A 19413-nucleotide genomic window follows, 5' to 3' on the forward strand; every position below is an offset into this window, starting at 1 on the left:
AATAAATAAATAAATAAATAAATAAATAAATAAATAAATAAATAAATAAATACAAACTTCAACACCCACTTCTTCCAGCTTAGTGACAGACTCTGGAAGTATACATTTTGCATATTTTGGGAGGTCAGACATAATTTTTTCTCACTTGACATATGGAATCCTACAAAGTCACCACTTTGTTTTATCACCATCATTGAACAGCATCACAGGCCAGAGGTTGTGCCAGGCATGTACAACCATGTCTTTAGTAACTATGTTGCAAGCACTGGCAACAGCATATACGGCATTCTTCATACTAAACTCCTTTTGAAAACCTTCCATCATCAGGTGTGGGGACTCACACCTGTAATCCCAGTGACTCAGAAGGATGAGGCAGGTGGATTGCTTGAGGCCAGGAGTTCAAGACCAGCCTAGGCAACATAGCAAGACCCCTGTCTATAAAAAATTTTTTTTTAATTAGCTGGGTACAGTGACATATGCCTGTACTCCCAGCTACTCAGGAAAAGTGGGAGGATTACTTGAACCTAGAAGTTCAAGGGTGCAGTGTGCCATGATTGTGCCATTGTACTCCAGCCTGGGCACAGAGCAAGACTGCAACTGTAAAAAAAACTTCCACATCTATGCTTCTGTTCACTGCTGCTAGCACGCTGTTCAAGAAAGTGTTTTTAAATTTACAAGAATAAAACAAACAACTTCATTAAAAAGTAAGCAAAGGACATGAACAGACACTTTTCTAAAGACATACATGTGGACAACAAACATATGAAAATAAAGCTTAATATCACTGATCATTAGAGAAATGTGAATCAAAGCCACAATGAGATACCATATCACACCAGTCAGAATGGCTATTACTAAAAAGTCAAAAACAACAGATACTGGTGAGCTTGTAGAGAAAGAAGAACATTTATACACTGTTGGTGTATGAATGTAAATTAGCTCAACCACTGTGGAAAGCAGTGTGGCAATTCCTCAAAGAACTGAAAACAGAGATACCATTCGACCCAGCAATCCCATTACTGGGTATATATGCAGAGGAATATAAATCGTTTTACCATAAAGACAAATGCACATGAATGTTCACTGAAGCACTGTTCACAATATAGCAAAGACATGGAATCAACCAAATACCCGTGAGTGACAGATTGGATAAAGAAAATGTGGTATATATACATCATGGAATACTATGCAGCTATATATATATAAACACATGTCTTTTGCAGGGACATGGATGGAGTTGGAGGCCATTATCCTTAGCTAATTAACACACGAACGGAAAATCAAATACTGCATGTTTTCACTTAAAAGTGGGAGTTAAATGATGAGAACTCATGGACACAAAGATAGGAACAACAGATAATGGCGTTTGCTTGAGGGTGAAGGGTGAGAGGAGGAAGAGGAGCAGAAAAAGTAACTATTAGGTACTAGGCTTAGTACCTTGGTGGTGAAATAATCTGTACAACAAACCCCCAAGACACAAGTTTACCCTAACAACAAACATGCACATGTACCCCCAAAACTAAAATAAAAATTAAAAATATTCTAAATAGTGTTTTTGTATTTACTCTTCATTGATCTAAGCATACTCTCATCACAGTCACATGGCTGAATTAATGAAGTCACATTTAGGGGAAACTATATGGCATAAACATTATTTTTGAAGAAAATTGAAGCTGGAGGATTAACAGAAGAGTTGTCAAGGAATAACAGGATATTTCAATCATCATCCAATCCGGATTCCCTGCAGTGAGCATGAGCTGCTGATGTAAAATGTTTGTGAGACCAATTGGAAAAAAAAAAAATGTCCCTGGTGATTCAGGCCTCTTTGTTAGCATAATAATGAACGGGTAAGAAATTCACTCCTTGAAAACTGAGGACACAAGGTTTTATCTATGACAGCACATTCACACTTACGTGCGCCTGCTGCACTAGCACAGCCCAGAATAATTGTTTTCTGTCCTTGGTATCCTTAATTCCCACAGGGGCTGCTTCATTACCTGTAGTCAGTGTCTTTCTGAGGCAATAATGCCAAAACAATGATGTTTAATCAGCATTATCAATTTGTTCTGGCATCAGATTTTCATCAGCAATGACCTTGGCAAACTTATCAATGAATTTCTCCAATGCTTCATGATCAGCAGATGCTCAATTACTATAAATCTTAAAAAGATTTAATGTCATTTTCTTCTTAAATTTCTGCAACCAGCCTGTTAAATATTGACAGTTCCTTTCAATTTTCATTTCATTGTGATACATCTTCACTTGTTTCATGATCAGTATACCATTAAGTGACATGTGTTCACTGCGAAGCAGATGGACCCATTCTTTCTTTCTTTTTTTAAAAATGTTATGCAGTGTTTTTCTACTTTTCATTAGCTTCTATTCATCACTTTCAGCATAGAACTCAGTTTATCCATTTGTTTCTTTAGGTCATATCTGGCAGTCATTCTAACAGCATACACTTCTTTAAGACCTTTCACACTCATACCATTATCCAGTTTCTCCAACAGCTTGACTTTCTGTGTTATATATAAATGTTTAAGTGATTCCTCTTTTTCTTATCACTGTTACTGCAGGCCTTTATGACATTTTCTTTGTTTTGTTTTATGTTTTTGTTATCTTAACCACTAGACCAAGCAGGCAATAAGCAAAAAACAGTAATGCACATCAGTCTTGGCCCTATGTGGGACATCATGGAAACTTGCCATTGGCACATCTGACCTGCCACTGTGTCATTGTATTACCCTTTGTGGGCATGTTTGCATAGAATAATCTGGAAGTACACAGAAAAGATATATTACAGATGGAGGGAACTGGGAGGGTCTTTTTTCCCTTGAGGATGCTGAATAAACTGTGTTAAGTACCTGCATTTTGCCTGCAACCCATTATGTAAGATGAAGATGTAAAATTTTCCACTTGTGACATCACATTGTTACTCAAAATGTTTCTGAATCTGGAGCATTTAAAATTTTTAACTTTTGGGTTAGGGATGCTCAACTTACACTATAGCATACATATAAAAAAATTTCAAGGCAAAAATGTTTAATAATTCATAATATTCTAGTCTATGGAAAGAAAATAGTCTCTTCCTGTAATTATTGCAGTTCTACTTACAATTTCTCACTGACATAAATAAATAATAATGTAATGACCATTGTTGGACATAAATACGGGCCAACATTTCTGAAAAGTTCTTTCAGACAAATCTCTAGAAGTAGTATTACAGGATCAAAAGATATATGTTGTAAACATTTCCAGTACAATTTCCTGTAAAGTACGTAAAATTGGAATTTTTATCAGCTGTTTAATAAGTTGTCTATCTCATAGATCTCTAATTAGAAATGAGTTACATCCATTAAGATAAACGAAAATGTCTGCTTCTTTGACAGATAAGAACAATGGTTTTAATTGGTATTGCTTTGATTAATAATGAGGTTAACATTTTTGGTACTATTTATGAATCACCTTGATTTCCTTCTTTGGGTCATTTTCCATATTTCCATTGGCTTTTCAATATTTTCCTATGAAATTACATGAGTTTTATGATGACAGAAATTAGTATTTTGTCTGTCTGATATGGTTAGGCTTTGTCTCCCCACCCAAATCTCATCATAAATTATAATCCCTATAATTCCCACAATCCTCACTTTTCCAGGGAGAGACAAGGTGTAGGTAATTGAATCATGTGGGCAGTTTCCCTCATGCTATTCTCATGATGGTGAGTGAGTTCTCACAAGATCTGATTGTTTTATAAGTGTAGGGTAGTTCCTCCTGCATTCCCTCTCTTTCTTGCTGCCTTGTAACAAAGTTTCCTTGTTTCCCCTTCTCCTTTTGCCATGATTGTACCTTTCCTGAAGCTTACCCAGCCATACTGAACTGTGAGTCAATTAAAACTCTTTCCTTTATGAATCGCCCAATCTTGGGTAGTTCTTTATAGCAGTATGAAAACAGACTAATACACTGTCATTTGTTATAAATTTTTCGTATCTTTGCCTTTTACTTTGCTTTTGACATACCAAAGTTTAACATTTGTGTTTCATGAAATCTCTCAATATTTTTTTGGTGATTTATTCCATTTATTTCATTACAAGAAAGGTGATAACATTTTTGAAGTCTTTTGCCACATTACTTTAACTATATATATTTGTATTAGTCCATTCTCATGCTGCTAAGAAAGACATACCCAAGACTGGGTAATTTATAAAGGAAAAAGGTTTAATTGACTCACAATACCACATGACTGGGGAGGCCTTACAGTCATGGCAGAAGGTGAATGTGGAGCAAAGTCATGTCTTACATGGCAGTAGGCAAGAAGAACATGTGCAGGGGAGCTCCCCATTTAAACAACCATCAGATCATATGAGACTTATTCACTACCAGGAGAACAAGGTGGAGGAAACTGCCCTATGATTCAATGATCTCCACCTGGCCCTGCCCTTGACATGTGGGGATTATTACAACATTTCTCAAGGTGAAATTTGGGTGGGGACACAGCCAAATCATATCATTCTGCCCCTGGCCCCTGCCAAATCTCATGTCTTCACATTTCAAAACCAATCATTCCTTCCAAAGAGTCTTCCAAAATCTTAACTCATTTCAGCATTAACTCAAAAGTCTACAGTCCAAAGTCTCATCTGAGACAAGGCAAGTCACTTCTGCCTATGAGCCTGTAAAACTGAAAATCAAGTTAGTTACTTCCTAGATACAACTGGGGTACAGGCATTGCATAAATACACCCATTCCAAATAGGAGAAAAAGGCCAAAATGAAGGGGCTACAGGCCCCATACAAGTCCAAAATCCAATGGGACAGTAAAACCTTAAAGCTCCAAAATGATCTCCGTTGACTCCATATCTCACATAAAAGTCACACTGATGCAAGAAGTGGACTCCCACAGCCTTGAGCAGCTCCGCCCTTGTGCCTTTGCAGGGTACAGCCCCGTGAACCCTACAGTTGCTTTTAAGGCTGGTGTTGAGTGTCTGTGGCTTTTCCAGGTGCATGGTGCAATCTTTCGGTGGATCTACCATTCTGGAGTCTGGAGGACAGTGGCCCTCTTCTCACAGATCCACTAGGCAATGCCCAAGTAGGGACTCTGTGTGTGGACTTTTGCCCCACATTTTCCTGCTGTGCTGTCCTGACAGAGGCTCTCCATGAGGGTCCTGTCCCTGAAGCAAACTTCTGCCTGGACATCTAGGCGTTTCCATACATCCTCTGAAATCTACGTGGAGGTTCCCAAACCTCAATTCTTGACTTCTGTACACCTGCAGGCTCAACACCACATGGAGGCTGCCAAGGCTTGAGGCTTGCATTCTCTGAAGCCATGGCCCAAACTGTATGTTGACCACTTTTAGCCATAGCTGGAGCAACTGGGATGCAGAGCACCAAGTCCCTAGGCTGCCCAGAGCAAGGGGGCCCAGAAAACCATTTTTTCTTCCTAGGCCTCTGGACCTGTAATGGAAGGGGCTGCCACAAAGGTCTCTGACATGACCTAGAGACATTTTCCCCATTGTCTTGGTGATTATTAACTTTTGCCTCCTTGTTACTTATGCGAATTTCTTCAGCTGGTTTGAACTTCTCCCCAGAAAATGGGATTTTCTTTTCTATTGTATCCTCAGGCTGCAAATTTTCCAAACTTTTAAGCACTGCTTCCTCTTGAATGCTTCACTGCTTAGGAATTTCTTCTCCCCAGATACCCTCTCTCTCAAGTCTCCAGGGCAGGGGAAAATGCTGCCAGTCTCTTTGCATAGCAAAAGTGACCCTTATTCCAGTTCCCAAAAAGTTCCTCATCTCCATCTGAGACCACCTCAGCCTGGACCTTGTTGTCCCTCTCACTATCAGCATTTTGGTCAAAGCCATTCAACAAGTCTCTAGGAAGTTTCAAACTTTCCTACAACTTTCTGTCCTCTGAGCCCTCCAAACTGTTCCAGTCTCTGCCTGTTACCCAATTCCAAAGTTACTTTCATATTTTCAGGTACCTTTACAGCAGCACCCCACTCTACAGGTAAAATTTACTATATCAGTCTGTTCTCAGCTGCTAATAAAGACATACACACGACTGGGTAATTTATAAAGGAAAAAGGTTTAATTGACTCACAGTTCCACATGGCTGGGGAGGCCTCACAATCATGGCAGAAAGCAAATGAGGAGCAAAGTTACATCTTACCTGGCAGTAGGTAAGAAGAACATGTGCAGGGCAACTCTGCTTTATAAAATCATCAGAACTTATGAGACTTATTCACTACCAAAAGAACAGTATGGGAGAAACCACCCCCACGATTCAATCATCTCCACCAGGCCCTGCCCTTGAAATGTGGGGATTCTTACAATTTAAAGTGAGATTTGGGTGGAGACAGAGCCAAACCATATTAATATTTATTAGAATAATTTCTATAATAAAATTATTCCATATTTTTCATTATTTCTCTTTCAAAATCAGTTCCCTTTATCACTTTAATAAAAACAAGTTTTACACAGTGTAGTATTTAAAAGTTAATGAGAAAATCATCATCTTGTAATCATCAGGGTAATAATTACTTCAGGTAAGAGTCATCAGTTTATTCTACAATCAATTAGTGGAAGTTTGATGAGGATGGGGTTATTTACACATTCTCAATATAACTCTCCATAGATTAACAACTTATTAATCACAAAAGAAAATCTGAATTTATGGTGAAGAAATTGATCAGTTAATATCACCAAGAATGAGGAAATGGCATTATATGCCTCTTGATGTGATGTACTAAAAAGGATACATCATAGGGTATTAATGCCAAATATGCATAGATGAATTTAATCAGGAGAAAGCAATCACATAAATTGAGGAAATGAAATTCTATTTAAAAAATTGACCCTTATGCTTCAAAATGTCAGTATCATGAACAAAGGCTGAGAAAGTTTTCCACTTCAAAAGAGTTTTAAAAAACATGGCATTAAATATAAGATATGATCCTGAATTGGACCCTATATCAGGAAAAAATGTTATAAAGAACATTATTAGAATAATGTTTAAAATTTGAGTATAGTATACATACTATAAAATAGTATTGCATCATATTAATTATTCTGAATTTGATAATATTATGATTATATAAGAGAATATGTTTTTTTAGGAGACTTTAGTTTCCTAAGTACTTACTACTTTAGTACTTAGGTACTGCAGTTTATTCTCAAATGGTTCAGTAAGTGTAATAAGGCTAATAATGTGTGTGTGTGTGTGTAAAGTATGTACAAGGAGAAAAAGTATGAGGAATTCGCCATGTTATTCTTGCAGTTTTCCCTGAGTTTGAAATTTTTTCTGAACAAAAAGTTAAAAAATAATGCTGGACATGTTTTGTATGATAAACACACATATAAATTACCTTTAAAGGATCCACAAGTTCCAAGGTATGTTTCAAGTATATTAAATTTGTTATCTTTGATTCAGCAGCATTGACCTGTTAAGATAAAAATCCAAATTTGGATGGACACCATAAGTATTTAATAGAATAATGGGTTTTCCTCTTGAACATTCTTACTCTTTGCATATTCCGTATATTTTTATATATCAGCCTAGCCACAATACAAGCCTAAAGAATGATAAAAAATTATTGACCCACCATAATTAACCTAGTGCACTATTTTCCCAAAAGTCTGAAAATGAGAAGAGTTCATCTCATTGTATCCAATTTTCATTTCTATTTCAATGTCTTGGGTTCAATTTAAACTGAATAGCAAAAGGAGATGTAGTCCAATCCTGAGCAGCACCAAGAGAGTAATATTAACTGAAAAAAGGCACAAAGAGTATTTGTAGATAGATGATATTTTAAAAGGCTGAATCCAAACCTCCCAGATAGTTATAGAACAACATGGATTTCCCTCATTGGTTCCTGTTTATTCAAGTAAAACTATTTTCATAATTCCGCTAGGAATTACAGTTTGCCAAAATAAAGCTACATCGACATTCCGAATTTTATTAATAAATTTTATATAAATTAAATTGCACTCTAGAGTTGAGCAGTGTTACCAAACCTAGAGGAATGAGGAATGATCCTGTGCCTGGACTAACTTACTAATACTGACAGATGAAGTAGAGTTTTAGGATACTACAATTATGACATAATGTACTTGATATGAAGATGTTTCTTTTTTCTTTCTTTCTTTTTTTTAATAGAGACGGGGTTTCACCATGTTGGCTAGGCTGGTCTCGAACTCCTGACCTCAGGTGATCCACCATCTCGGCCTCCCAAAGTTCTGGGATTACAGGCATGAGCCACCATGCCTAGCCAGATGTTTCTTTTTGAGGTACCCTGGTCTATAGCCCCACTGCACAATACCAGGACTGTTCTGTGACCATATGTATCAATTTAGAAAAAATGCCATAATAAATGTTGCTAGCCCCAAATGGGTTATGTCATATTCTCTTATAGTATCTCTGAAACTAACTGGAAGATGAAAAATAAATAAAAATCGCTAAACAGAAAACAACTATCATCACTATCACTAAAGGAGAATAATTCATGCTAGGAGTAATGGCTCATGTCTGTAATCCCAGCATTTTGGGAGTCTGAGGTAGGAGGATCACTTGAGCTCAAGAGTTTGAGACCAGCCTGGGCAACATGGCAAAACTCTGCCTCTACAAAAAAAGAAATTTAGAAATTAGCTGGGTGTGGTGGCACATGCCTGTGGTCCAGCTACACAAAGGGTGAGATGGGAGGACCATCTGAGCCCAGGTGGTTGAGCCTGCAGTAAGCAGTGATCACACCACTGCACTCCAGCCTGGGTGACGAAGTGAAACCCTGTCTCAAAAAAGGGTGGGGGGATAATTCCAAAAATAGCTAACACACCATTGAAGAAGAACAAGGTGGAAAGACTAACTGTAATGAATGTCAACTTCTAATAAAATTACAGTAATTAAGAAATGATGGTATTGACATAAAAACAGAGTCCCATGGAACAGAATAATGAGTCTAGAAACAGAGCTAAGCATATATATGGGCACTCAATTTATGGCAAAGGTTGACTGCAGAACAGTGGGGAAAGGAGAGTCTTTTCCATAAGCAGTACCAGTAGAATTATGAATTAATATGGGAAAAAAAAAGAAACATGGCCCTTCCCTCAACCTACACACAAAAATTAATTCCAGATGGATTGTAGAACTAAGCATAAAAGATAAAACAATAAAATATCTGGAATTAATAAAGAAGAATATCTTCATGGCCTTGTGTGTTCTAATTAACTTTTATCGATTTTGTAATTGATGATTTGGCATCCATTAATCACATGATGAAACTAATAGCTAAAGTTGTTTACATCTCCCTTGCAGTCTGGCTTTTGCGGGCATGTGAAAATCATATTACGAAACCCCCAATCACAAACTTCAACATCTATGTTTTACTTCCTGCCCAATAGGCAACTTCCTTACCTAGCAACTTCCTGGTACTGTAGTAATAAGGGGTTTTGCCCATGTTTCTCCTTGCTCCTTCTGCCTCTCGACCAACCCTAGTACATCCCCAGGTGGTCCTGCCTGACATGCCCTCTCCTCTTGGGAACTTTAAGTAATAAACAATGGCATTAGTATCTCCATGTTATCATTCAATCACCTTCATAGATCAAAATTCCATGGGTACAATCAAGATATTAGAGTAGGTAAAGACTTCTTATGCAGGACATAGCAAACACTAACTATGAAGGGAAAAAAATTGATAAACTAGATCCATTTAAATTACAAATTTCTATTTATCAAAAGATTTACTAAGTCAAGATAGGTTCTCCAAAAGTCAACTCTGAGAAACTAGAATTTGAGAGCAAATAATTTATTTTAAAAAATAATTCCAGCAAAAACAGGCAAGGGAGTGGGGAAGTAAGACAGAGAAGGAAAGAATACCAATACAGGTTACCAATTTGTCTCCATCTCTCAGATGGACACATCTGAGAGATGGCATAGAGTAAGTTTCAGAAGCTATCTCCAGAGGTAAGGAAAATGGAGTATTTATTCGTCAACTCCTATTCAGTGTTGGTTAAGAGCTGCTGCCAGGGCATCAATTCCCTAATACCCTCCCGCCTCTCTTATGGCCAGAGAATGTCTTCAGAAAGCAGAGTCTCAGCTGCTTCAAGCAAGAAGTCTTCCTGCACAAAAGTTAATACCAAGGCAATGTGGGTAGCATAGCAACAGCATCTATCCCACAATACTCAGTGCAAATTAAACTACAAAGTGGGAAGAAATATTTGCAACACACATAACCAAAAAAGGGCTTATATCTAATATGTGAAAAGAAGCTCCACAAATCACAAAAGCAGATAAACTCAATAGAAAAATGAGTAAGAATCTCGAGCAATATTTTCACAAAAGAAGATATTCAAATGGTCAATATACATTTGAAAGGATGCTCAACCTCATTAATAGGAAAATGAAAATTAAAACCACTGTTTATCAAAACGCTATGGCTAAAATTTTAAAACCAGTAATATCTGGTTTGGGGAAGACAAATTGGAGTTCTCATACACTGATGGGAGGATAAATTGATAAATCATTTTGAGAAACATTTTGACATTATCTACCAAAGTTGAATATATGCATACGCCATGACCCAGAAATTCCACTCCTAACTATATACCAAATAAAAACATATGTACAATTACATTAAGAGATGGGTACAAGGTTGCTTAGCAGTATTATTTTTTATTGCAAAGCTGTCAGCAACTCAAAAGTTGAGTTGAAATGGATAAACGGATAATGAAATAGATAAATAATGGCATATTCATATACAGTGGAATATCATGTAGCAGTGAAAATAAATGAGCTAAAGCTACCTGAAACAACATGGTTAAATCTCACAAATATAATGTTGATTCAAAGAAGTCAGGCACAAAAAATACGCATTGAATAATTCCTTTATATATACAGTTTTTAATAGATCAGGTCAAACTAAATTATAAAGCAAAGGAAATGATTACTAAAAGTGGTTTCCTTTTGGAGACAGGTAGAAAATAACGGATGGCAAGAAGAAGAAGTGGAATTTTTGAGGTATTGGTGATAACTATTTCTTTACGTGAGTGGTTGTTACATGAATGTTCACTTCGTGATAAATCAATGTAGCACTACATTTTTATTTTGTACAGTTTTCTGTACTGTATATTATTTCTTATTACTTTAAAAAAGGCTAAAAATAATAATAAACAGGAAGGTAGAAAGAAAAGGGTACTCTTATGGAAGGCAAAAGAAGAAAATGGGAAATGAGTGTGTTCATCTGAGTCAATTTTGCTGCTAGGTCAAGCATGATGAGCGCTGCCATTAACCACTGGATTTAGCAATATGGAAATCATGGGTGGCTTTGAGAAAATGAGCATAATTAGATACATCAATTACGGATAATTCTTCCAGTGGACTGGTGAGGCGAAGATTTGTTTGGAATGGGTTTGGAGAGAAAATAAGCCTAATTAGATACATCAGTTACAGATAATCCTTCCAAAAAAATATTGCTTTACAGAGAAACAGAAGAAAAGTAGAGGGAGAAGTAAAAACAAGCAAAAAAAAAAGCCATTTTGTATTTTTTTAATGAAGTGATAGCAGTATGTTTGAATTTCTCTTTGACTTAAGCATCTTGCGCCTTCTGTCAGCATCTAAGAAACTATGGCAGGCCAACTAGTTAGTTTGCAAGTAGGATAGAATCTCAGATCCCTTGCAGTTCTAGATAATACTATGCTGTAATTGCTTATTTTATTTTTACCCAAATATAACATCAGAGTATACATTTTTCTGGATCAGAGCTGTAATTCTTACTGTATTTTAGCACTTATAACAATACTTACTAAAAGGAATCATAGAATACATCAAAGGAGTCCTATACTTCAGATACTCTATATATGGCAGTCTGAAATCATTTGAAAAAAAATTACTCAAAAAGATGTAAAAAACTCAGATAAAAATCAGAAAAATATTTTTAATATAAATTTTTCAAATGTTGTGGAAAGTATTTTAAGCATCTATAGTGGGAAACACAAATATTCTTAATGCAATACATTAAGTGCTATGGTTATAGATAATGTATAGAAAGAAAATTGTGTTAAGATAAGAAATTTAAGCTTTATTTTTAGTCAACATTTATGATCAGAAATATGCATTTTCTAGGAATCAATGTTCTTAAAAAGAAAGAATAAGAACTTATCTTAGGCAAACAATTTCTTTCTGAAAATTTTCTGAGAGCATTTAATTCATTCACAAGTTTTAGCAAATCATTCAGTTTAACCAGCACAAGTCTGAACTCAGTAAATACTGTATTTAATTAAGATATTTGTGCTTATATTAAATGAGAAAAGAGCCTTTTAAAACATATTTTCAGTTGGTTAAAAAAATGATAACTGAGAAACATTATAAGAAATAATGAAAGCCATGAATCATGTATAAAGTTAAATATATTGCTTAAGTTTTCCTAAAGGTTACTAAATCTGATCTGTAAAGTCTAACAAAAAGCCTCCACAAAGGACAGAAATACAATGGTGAGAAAAACATTTACAATTCTGACTGATTCTCCCAAAACTAAAGTTTTCCTTAGTTTAAAGGATGGTAAGTGGACCACACTTCCAAGACAGCCAAATAGGAACAGCTCTGGTTTACAGTTTCCAGTGAGATTGATGCAGAAGACAGGTGATTTCTGCATTTCCATCTGAGGTGTGTGGTAGATCTCACTGGGACTGCTTGGACAGTGGGTGCAGCCCATGGAGGGCAAGCCAAAACAGGGTGGGGCATCACCTCACCTGGGACGCACAAGGGGTCAGGGGATTTCTCTTTCCTAGCCAAGGGAAGCTGTGAGTGACTGTACCTGCAGGAGCACTCCTGCCCAAATACTGCGCTTTTCCCATGGTCTTCACAACTGGCAGACCAGGAGATCCCCTTCCATGCCTGACTCAGCAGGTCCCATGCCCACAGAGACTTGCTCCTTGGTAGCGCAGCAGTCTGAGATCAACTTGGGAAATGGGAGCTTGGCAGGCGGAGGGGCGTCTGCCATTGCTGAGGCTTGAGTAGGCCATTCTACGCTCACAGTGTAAACAAAGCAGCAGGGAAGCTCCAGCTGGGTGGGACCCACTGCAGCTCAGCAAGGCCTACTGTCTCTCTAGATTCCACCTCTGGGGTCAGGGCATATCTGAAAAAAGACAGCAGACAGCTTCTCCAGACTTAAACGTCCCTGCCTGACAGCTCTGAAGAGAACAGTGATTCTCCCAGCACGGCATTCAAGCTCCAATAACAGACAGATTGCCTACTCAAGTGGGTCCCCATATAGCCTAACTGGGAGACACCTCCCAGTAGGGGCCAACAGACACCTCATACAGGCGGGTGTCCCTCTGGGACAAAGCTTTCAGAGAAAGGATCAAGCAGCAGTATTTGTTGTTCTGCAGCCTCTGCTAGTAATATCCAGGCAAACAGGGTCTGGAGTGGACTTCCAGCAAACTCCAACAGACCTGCAGCTGAGGGGCCGTCTGTTAGAAAGAAAACTAACAAACAGAAAGGAGTGGCATCAAAATCAACAAAAAGGACATCCACACCAAAATCCCATCCATAGGTCACCAACACCAAAGAACAAAGGCAGATAAAACCACGAAGATGGGGAGAAGCCAGAGCAGAAAGGCTGAACATTCCAAAAACCGGAACACCTCTTCTCCTCCAAAGGAACACAACTCCTCACCAGCAAGGGAACAAAACTGGATGGAGAATGAGTTTGACAAGTTGACAGAAGTAGGCTTCAGAAGGTCGGTAATAACAAACTTCTCCGAGCTAAAAGAGCATGTTCCAACCCATCAAAAGGAAGCTAAAAACCTTGAAAAAAGGTTAGACGAATGGCTAACTTGAATAATCATGTAGAGAAGAGCTTAAATGTACTGATGGAGCTGAAAACTACAGTACAAGAACTTCATGAAGCATACACAAGTTTCAATAGCTGATTGGATCAAGCGAAGAAAGGGTATCAATGAATGGAGATCAGATTAATGAAATAAAAAGAGAAGACAAGTTAGAGAAAAAAGAGTGAAAAGAAACAAACAAACCCTCCAAGAAATATGGGACTATGTGCAAATACCAAATCTACATTTGATTGGTGTACCTGAAAGTGATGGGGAGAATGGCCCAAGTTAGAAAACACTCTTCAGGATATTATCCAGGAGAACTTCCCCAATCAAGCAAGACAGATCAACATTCAAATTCAAGAAATGCAGAGAACACCACAAAGATACTCCTCAAGAAGAGCAACTCCAAGAAACATAATTGTCAGATTCACCAAGGTTGAAATGAAGGAAAAAATGTTAAGGGCAGCCAGAGAGAAAGGTCAGGTTACCTACAAAGGGAAAGCCATCAGACTAACAGCAGATCTCTCGGCAGAAACCCTACAAGCCAGAAGAGAGTGGGGGCCAATATTCAACATTCTAAAAGAATTTTTAACCCAGAATTTCATATCCAGCCAAACTAAGATTCACAAGTGAAGGAGAAATAATATCCTTTACTGACAAGCAGATGCTGAGAGATTTTTGTCACCACCAGGCCTGCCTTATAAGAGCTCCTGCATGAAGCACTAAACATGGATAGGAATAACCGGTACCAACCACTGCAAAAACATGTCAAATTGTAAAGATCATCAACGCTATGAAGAAACTGCCTCAATTAATGGGTGAAATAACCAGCTAGCATCATAATGACAGGATCAAATTCAGATATAACAATGTTAACCTTAAATGCAAATAAGCTAAATGCCCCAATTAAAAGACACAGACTGGCAAGTTGGATAAACAGTCAAGACCCATTGGTGTGCTGTATTCAGGAGACCCATCTCACATGCAGAGACACACAGAGGCTCAAAATGAAGGGATGGAGGAAGATCTACCAAGCAAATGGAAAGCAAAAAAAAGCAGGGGTTGCAGTCCTGGTCTCTGATAAAACAGACTTGAAACCAACAAAGATCAAAAGAGACAAAGAAGGCCATTACATATTGGCAAAGGGATCAATTCAACAAGAAGAGCTAACTGTCCTAAATACATATGCACCCAATACAGGAGCACCTGGATTCATAAAGCAAGTTCTTAGAGACATAAAAAGAGACTTGGACTCCTGCACAATAATAATGGGAAACTTTAACACCCCACTGTCAATACTAGACAGATCAACAAGACAGAAAATTAGCAAGGATATCCAGGACTTGAACTCAGCTCTGAATGAAGCAGACCTAATAGACATCTACAGAACTCTCCACCCCAAATCAACAGAATATACAGTCTTCTCAGCATTATATCACACTAATTCTAAAATCAGCCACATAATTGGAAGTAAAACACTCCTTAGCAAATGTATAAGAATAGAAATCACAACAAACTGCCTCTCAGACCACAGTGCAATAAATTAGAAGTCAGGATTAAGAGACTCACTCAAAATTGCACAACTCCATGGAAACTGAACAACCTGCTCCTGAATGACTACTGAGTAAATAACAAAATGAAGACAGAAATAAAGATGTTCTTCAAAGCCAATGAGAACAAAGACACAATGTACCAGAATCTCTGGGACACATTTAAAGCAGAGTGTAGAGGGAAATTTATAGCACTAAATGCCCACAAGAGAAAGCAGGAAAGATCTAAAATTGGCACCCTAACATCACAATTAAAAGAACTAAAGAAGGAAGAGCAAACAAATTCAAAAGCTAGTAGAAGATAAGAAATAACTAAAATCATAGCAGAACTGAAGCAGATAGAGACACAAAAAATCCTTTGAAAAATCAATGAATCTAGGATCTGGTTTTTTGAAAAGATCAACAAAAGAGATAGCCTAATAGCAAGACTAATAAAGAATAAAAGAGAGAGGAATCAAATAGATGCAATAAAACTGATAAAGTGGATATCACCATTGATCCCACAGAAATACAAACTACCATCAGAGAATACTATAAACACCTCTATGCAAATAAACTATAAAATCTAGAAGAAATGGATAAATTCCTGGACACCTACACCCTCCTAAGACTAAACCAGGAAGAAGTTGAAACTGTGAATAGACCAATAGCAAGTTCTGAAATTGAGGCAATAATTAATAGCCTACCAACCAAAAAAAGTCCAGGACCAGATGGATTCACAGTTGAATTCTGCCAGAGGTACAAGAGGTGCTAGGACCGTTCCTTCTGAAACTATTCTGATCAGTAGAAAAAGAGGGACTCCTCCTTAACTCATTTTATGAGGTCAACATCATCCTGATACCAAAGCCTGGCAGAGACACAACAAAAAAAGAGAATTTTAGGCTAATATCCCTGATCATCATCAATGCAAAAATCCTCAATTAAATACTGGCAAACCAAATCCAGCAGCACATCAAAAAGCTTATCCACCATGATCAAGTCAGCTTCATCCCTGGGATGGAAGGCTGGTTCAACATACACAAATCAATAAATGTAATCTGTCACAAGAACGGAACCAACGACAAAAACCACATGATTATCTGAATAGATACAGAAAAGGCCCTCAGCAAAAATCAACAGCATTTCATGCTAAAATCTCTCAATAAAGTGGGTATCAATGGAATGTATCTCAACATAATAAGAGCTATTTATGACAAACCCACAGCCGATATCATACTGAATGGGCAAAAACTGGAAGCATTCCCTTTGAAAACTGGCACATGATAAGGATGCCCTCTCTCACCACTCCTATTCAACATAGTATTGGAAGTTCTGGCCAGGGCAATCAGGCAAGAGAAAGCAATAAAGCGTATTCAAATAGGAAGAGAGGAACTCCCATTTACAATTACTACTAAGAGAATAAAATACCTAGGAATCCAGCTTACAAGGGATATGAAGGACCTCTTCAAGGAGAACTACAAACCACTGCTCAAGGAAATAAGAGAGGACACAAACAAATGGAGAAACATTCCATGCTCATGGATAGGAAGAATCAATATCACGAAAATAGCCATACTGCCCAAAGTAATTTATAGATTCCATGCTACCCTATCAAGCTACCACTGACTTTCTGGACAGAATTGGAAAAAACTACTTTAAAGTTCATATTGAACCAAAAAAGGGCCCTCATAGCCAAGACAATGCTGGGCAAGAAAAACAAAGCTGGAGGCATCACAGTACCTGACTTCAAACTTTACTACAAGGATACAGTAACCAAAACAGCATGGTACTGGTACCAAAACAGATATATAGACCAATGGAACAGAATGGAGGCCTCAGAAATAACACCACACATGTACGACTATCTGATCTTTGACAAACCTGACACATACAAGCAATGGGGAAAAGATTCCTTATTTAATAAGTGGTGTTGGGAAAACTGGCTAGCCGTATGCAGAAAACTGAAACTAGGCCCCTTCCTTACACCTTATATAAAAATAAACTCAAGATGGATCAAAGACTTAAACATAAGACCTAGGACTATAAAAATCCTAGAAGAAAACCTGGGCAATACCATTCAGGACATAGGCATGGCCTAAGACTTCACATCTAAAACACTGAAAGCAATGGCAACAAAAGCCAAAATTCACAAGTGAGATCTTATTAAACTAAACAGATTCTGTGCAGCAAAAGACACTATCATCAGAGTGAACAGGCAACCTACACAATGGGAGAAAATTTTTGCAATCTATCCATCTGACAAAGGGCTAATATCCAGAATCTACAAATAACTTAAACAAATTTACAAGAAAAAAGCAAACAACCCCATCAAAAAACGGGCAAAGGACATGAACAGACACTTCTCAAAAGAAGACATTTATGCAGCCAACAGACATATGAAAAAATGCTCATCATCACTGGTCATTAGAGAAATGCAAATCAAAACCACAACTAGATACCATCTCATGCCAGTTAGAATGGTGATCATTAAAAAGTAAGGAAACAACAGATGCTGGAGAGGAATAGGAGTGCTTTTACACTGTTAGTGGAACCATTGTGAAAGACAGTGTGGCAATTCCTCAAGGATCTAGAACTAGAAATAGTGGAACCATTGTGAAAGACAGTGTGGCAATTCCTCAAGGATCTAGAACTAGAAATACCATTTGACCCAGCAATCCCATTACTGGGCATATACCCAAAAGATTATAAATCATTCTATGATAAAGACACATGTACATGTATGTTTATTGCGGCACTATTCACAATAGCAAAGACTTGGAACCAACCCAAATGTCCATCAACCCAAATGTCCACATTAAGAAAATGTGGCACATGTACACCATGGAATACTATGCAGCCATAAAAAAGGATGAGTTCATGTGCTTTGCAGGGACACAGATGAAGCTGGAAACCATTATTCTCAGCAAACTATCACAAGATTAGAAAACCAAACATCGCATGTTCTCACTCATAAGTGGGAGCTGAACAAAGAACACATGGACACAGGGAGGGGAACATCACACACCAGGGCTCATGGGGGTGGGGGGCTAGGGGAGGGATAACATTAGGAAAAATACCTAATGTAGGTGATGGGTTGATAGGTGCAGCAAACCACCATGGCATGTATATACCTATGTAACAAAACTGCACGTTCTGCACATGTAACCCAGAACCTAAAGTATAAAAAAAAAAAAAAAAAAAAAGGTGTGAAGTAACATTGACCCTTAAAAACCTTATGGCACCAATTATAAATTTTTTTTCCTGAGCAGGAAAAAAGGTTCCAGATTCTTAGTTTGCTGAATTACCTTAAACCTAGACCAGAAAACTTTTCTAAAATCTGATACTCAAACTAAGTATAGAAGCAGGCAAGCTATTCACAGATATTTCTCAGAAAACCAGTTGGTCAAAGTGATATTTTTTCCTAATTTAACCAGAAATGGTCTAGTGTAAAAAGATGTATATTACTAATTCCTGTAACTAGTGACACTGTATGAAACTGTGTGACTGTATAATACTATATGTTATATAATTTGACAATAAAGAGATTACTGTCAGGTATAATCTGATGATTAATCCTTTCCTGTAGTAAAATAAAAACACAGCCTTTGCTTATACACTGTTAAAGGTTGAATTATGTTCCCTCCAAAAAAATTCTGTTGAAGTTCTAAACCTCAGTACCTCAAAATGTGGTCTTATTTGGAAATAGGGTCATTCCAGAAGTTGGTAATTGTTACAACGATGTAATACTGGAGTGGGGTAGGCCCCTAATCCAGTAATACTGATGTCATACAAAGACAGCCATGTGAACACGCGGACACACAGGGAGACCACCCTTTGATGAGGAAACACAGATTGGAGTTAAGAAGATTCAAGCCAACAAATGGCAATAATTGTAAACAAATCACCAAAAGCTAGGAAGAGGCAAGAAAGGATTCCCCTACAGGTTTCTCAGAGAGAGCATGGCCTAAAACACCTTGATTTCAGATTATTAGCTTCTAAATCTGTAAGACAATAAATTTCTATTATTTTAAGATGTGCAGTTCATAGTGTTTTGTTACACAGTCTTGGAA

At 37.5% G+C, this 19413-nt stretch overlaps 1 protein-coding gene across 1 annotated transcript in view; it reads right to left on the minus strand.

Annotated features, from left to right (window-relative positions):
* The window catches only part of MSH4 (mutS homolog 4), a 98407-nt gene that overhangs the window by 36300 nt on the left and 42694 nt on the right, over positions 1 to 19413 (minus strand). Inside the window, exon 9 of the mRNA XM_023207522.2 lies at positions 7358 to 7432. Within this exon, the coding sequence (XP_023063290.1) occupies positions 7358 to 7432 (75 nt within the window). The remainder of the gene's footprint in view (positions 1 to 7357; positions 7433 to 19413) is intronic.

Source organism: Piliocolobus tephrosceles, chromosome 1, assembly GCF_002776525.5.
Source record: "Piliocolobus tephrosceles isolate RC106 chromosome 1, ASM277652v3, whole genome shotgun sequence".
Lineage (NCBI taxonomy): Eukaryota > Metazoa > Chordata > Mammalia > Primates > Cercopithecidae > Piliocolobus > Piliocolobus tephrosceles.